Below are 3,677 nucleotides of genomic sequence, written 5' to 3' on the forward strand. Positions count from 1 at the left end.
TCTCTGACAAAAACGGATTGTTTTTCATCTGAAACATTACGAGATTTCCAGACTCTGTTCTGCTCAGAAAATATTAAGAGGTATCAGTTTTCATTATGCCAATATAACGTACATTTATTTTTAAATAGGAGAGATTTTCAAAAGTAGAATGCACACAGTTTGGATGCCAAAATGATATTTGAACATGCTTTGAATCAGAATACAATATTGGAATACTCAGAATATAAATTATAAATATAAATCGTGATAAACAGTTTGGCTTTAATAAACCAATACAGTTGGAAGGACTTGATTTTATTAATTAGACTAAATTATGTTTTTATCTGTGCTGAATTGATGCTTAAAACAGGAACTGATATATATATATACACACATAAATAAAATACAGACTAGCATTAAAGGATTTTGAAGTTAGGTTTGAAATGAAGAAAAACATACAACAAAATTGACATTTGCAAGTGAAAAAAAAGTTTTACTTTTGGATAGCTTAGTTAATCTTACCACATCAAACACTTAATTGTTTCATAATTCTATCCTATGATGTGTGTTTGTGCTTTTAGCACTATTTGTTTTACATTTTTACAGTTTAGCTGGATTATGTATTTAGAGATTTATCATTTATTAGAGATTTATCATTAGGTATCTAGCCTTGCCCAGCAGAGGGCAGTGGTGTTTTGGTGAATGAGGGTCTCTCTGTATATTGTACTAGACTCTGACTTTTAGAAAAACACATTAATTCAATACAGAGATAAATTCCTTAAATGAATCAAGCTGTCCAAAATAATATATATATACAAACATGATCAACCTTTATTGGCAGTAACAAAAACACACAATGAAGAGTGAAATCACACCATGAAAACAGTTCAACTTATAGCATTCTGGCATTGCTATTGGCATAAGGTCAATACAAAAATGACAGATACTCTCAGAGTATTCTTAGATATGCTGAGCATCATGTCGAGTGCTGGGCGAGGAAGGCTCTTATTCTCTGCAGGAGCTCCTTCTTTACACTGTCAGGCACCAGAGCTGAGGAACACAAGAGTTATTGATGATGATCATGCTTTTTCTGTGTTGCATTGATGTTGATCACTCATAAATTAATGCATATAAAAAATCTAAGTCGTTTCATGTTTGACGACACTTGTTAACACCAAAATGGTTTCATTATAACACTCATAAGGGATTTATGATGAAGAACCAACTACCTCTTCCTTTGGGAGTAACTCCAGCGACCAAGTCTTCTACAGTAACATTCTCTATTCCTTTCTCCTTGATCACCTCTGCAATCAACCAGTGATACTTCTTCAAAAATCAACCACTGAAGTGTATGCAATGATTTGAGACAGATCGGATCCAGTGTTTTTACCTTTGCAGAGGGCTTTGAGCTGATCTCTCCAGCCACACTCGATAAGCTTGGCTCGAAGCAATTCCTTTAACCTGAAAAAAAAACAAAGACAGTGTTTCATAAATGAAATGCAGCATGCACTAATGGGATGCGTCTAAAAACTTAGCAATTGATTATAGACACTTACCTCTCCCTCTCACCCATTTCAATTAACTTCTGGTTAATGGCGGCCCTCATTTGGGATTCTTTACTCATATTAATCTGAAACAAGAATTGAAAACGATTAAACATGACATAATATCGAGCTCGCAATGCCAGTGCAACAGACAATGGGTGTGCCCACTCACAAAACACAATATACACTATTCATTTTTACATTAAACATGAACAAACAAGACAAACAATCCGGACTTCGTGGGAAAATACATTTTTTACCGAAATGTCTTTTTTTCATTCTCACTTTGCCGCTAACGAGCACGGGTAACTATTTTTATAATGGCCCGTGCGTGCTTGCCCTATCAAGTTAACGTTATTATTAAATTTAATATTATGTGATTCTGTAATAAACGTACCAAACACTGACGAAAATAAGCATAATGTTCTAATCGGCGTGTGTGTGGACCTCTCTGCTGTTGTTTGTAGCCGGCCGTTCCGCACACCGTTTACCTTCCCCACAGAAACAGGCGCACCGGCGGAAGGTTCCTGCCAACTTAATGGTTCCTACGATCTGCAGTATGGCGTTGCTTGATGTAGCAAAGAAGAAGCGGCCTTATATTAACATGTTTTTTTTCTACTACTCTCATGTATTTTTAATAGTCGTTGAAATAGTGTACTTGTGGTTAGAATATACGCCATAGTTATCCAAATATATGTGGAGAAAGACCGAAACTGTCCTTACGAAAATACACCATGTTTTCACTAGACTGCATTTTGAAAGACATGTTGTAGATTCGTAATATTCAATTAATCTATCAAGAGGAAATATATTCATCGATTAATTTTGATTAAATTAATCTTGCATGGCACTTGGAGTGGTTTTAGGCCTGCTGTGGTAACAGTATAATACCACAGTTAAATTACACAAGAACGTCAGGTAAACTTTTCTGAAGGTTAGCTAATGCTTAGTGTAATTTAATATAATGTTAACTTACATTCATTGATGCGAAATTAATATTTACGCTTTTCTCCATATTTACGAAGGTATTCTACACCACAAGATGGCGGTGTGTCATAGAGAATGCAGGTAAATTAAAGATTATTTCAGAATAAAACTGTACAAGAACACAATGTGATGATGCTAGTCAAGGAGTAATGTATTTTTAGAAGAAAATGTTATGCTTTGCTCATAAATTATGCACTACATTTTATGTAGGCCTACAAGGGCACTGAGAAAGATGTTAATTAGGTGAGACCAAGTATGATTTAGCACACAAATTTGCAAAGCTTTCCAGTAGCTTAAAGAAAAAGTTTTAATGTTCACCTAAAAAGGAAAAATCTGTAATCTTTTTCTTTTATTCACATTATTCAAATGGAATAATGTGAATAGAACAATATGAATGATATGCTAGTCATGTATGCTGTTACTATCAATAAATGACTGGCGCTGTCTAGCTTAAAAAAGCATGCAAAAGCATCACAAACGTATCATCAAAATAGTCCATAAGTCACTTTTTGTGTTTAGCATGAGTGAGTAAATGATGACAGAATTTTCCATTCTTGGTGAACTATTTCTTTAAGGGCATCCTGTAGTAGGCCACTGCATCAAATCACCATCATAGAAGACAAATCAGAAACACTTAGCTATTGGTTGGATATTTTATAACCTTAATTAAATCAACATGTCTGTGTTGGCCTGTGTGCTAACTTTTTGGTTTTCTGCTTCCATGCACCTTGTTTGGGAGTGAAGTTGCAGCGGAATAACTAATTCAGGTTACAACAGCAGCCAGAAGCCCTTCAGTGAGGCAGAAGAAGTCATACTGACTGGCTGTTTGATCCAGGCAGAACACCTGTGGTACAGATTAAGTCAGGTTCTTTTTACTCAGGTAAAAAAAAAAAAAAAAACACTTAACTGATACATATTGGTTTGTCTGGACTATGTCAAGCAGAACCTATAATGTACACTTATGTACACTACTGTTGTTGGGGTCAATAAGATTTTATGTTATTCAATTCATTTATATATTTTTTATTTGTTTTTAAAATCAATACTTTTATTCAGCAAGTAAACATTAAATTGACCATAAGTGATTAGACATTGTTACAAAAAAGTTATATTTCAAATAAATGCTGCTCTTTTGAACTTTCTATTCATCAAATAATTCTAAAAAAA

The 3,677-nt window shown here is 34.2% G+C and overlaps 1 protein-coding gene across 2 annotated transcripts; it reads right to left on the minus strand.

Annotated features, from left to right (window-relative positions):
* Nucleotides 1-891: 891 nt before the first annotated feature.
* eny2 (ENY2 transcription and export complex 2 subunit) lies at nucleotides 892-2,102 on the minus strand. 2 transcript variants are annotated; one of them, XM_016509287.1, is made up of 5 exons: nucleotides 1,921-2,102; nucleotides 1,536-1,609; nucleotides 1,370-1,440; nucleotides 1,209-1,283; nucleotides 892-1,029 (listed from the first exon to the last, which is right to left on the minus strand). In XM_016509287.1, the coding sequence occupies exons 2-5, from the start codon at nucleotides 1,601-1,603 to the stop codon at nucleotides 956-958; spliced, it is 288 nt and encodes a 95-aa protein (XP_016364773.1). In that variant the 5' UTR covers nucleotides 1,604-1,609; nucleotides 1,921-2,102; the 3' UTR covers nucleotides 892-955. The 2 variants fall into 2 exon arrangements, with proteins under 2 accessions (XP_016364773.1, XP_016364782.1); XM_016509296.1 differs by lacking the exon at nucleotides 1,921-2,102 and adding an exon at nucleotides 1,784-1,913.
* Nucleotides 2,103-3,677: the final 1,575 nt, after the last annotated feature.

The sequence above is a fragment of the Sinocyclocheilus rhinocerous genome, unplaced genomic scaffold (genome assembly GCF_001515625.1).
Source record: "Sinocyclocheilus rhinocerous isolate Xijiao unplaced genomic scaffold, SAMN03320098_v1.1 scaffold222, whole genome shotgun sequence".
In the NCBI taxonomy this organism is placed as follows: Eukaryota; Metazoa; Chordata; class Actinopteri; order Cypriniformes; family Cyprinidae; genus Sinocyclocheilus; species Sinocyclocheilus rhinocerous.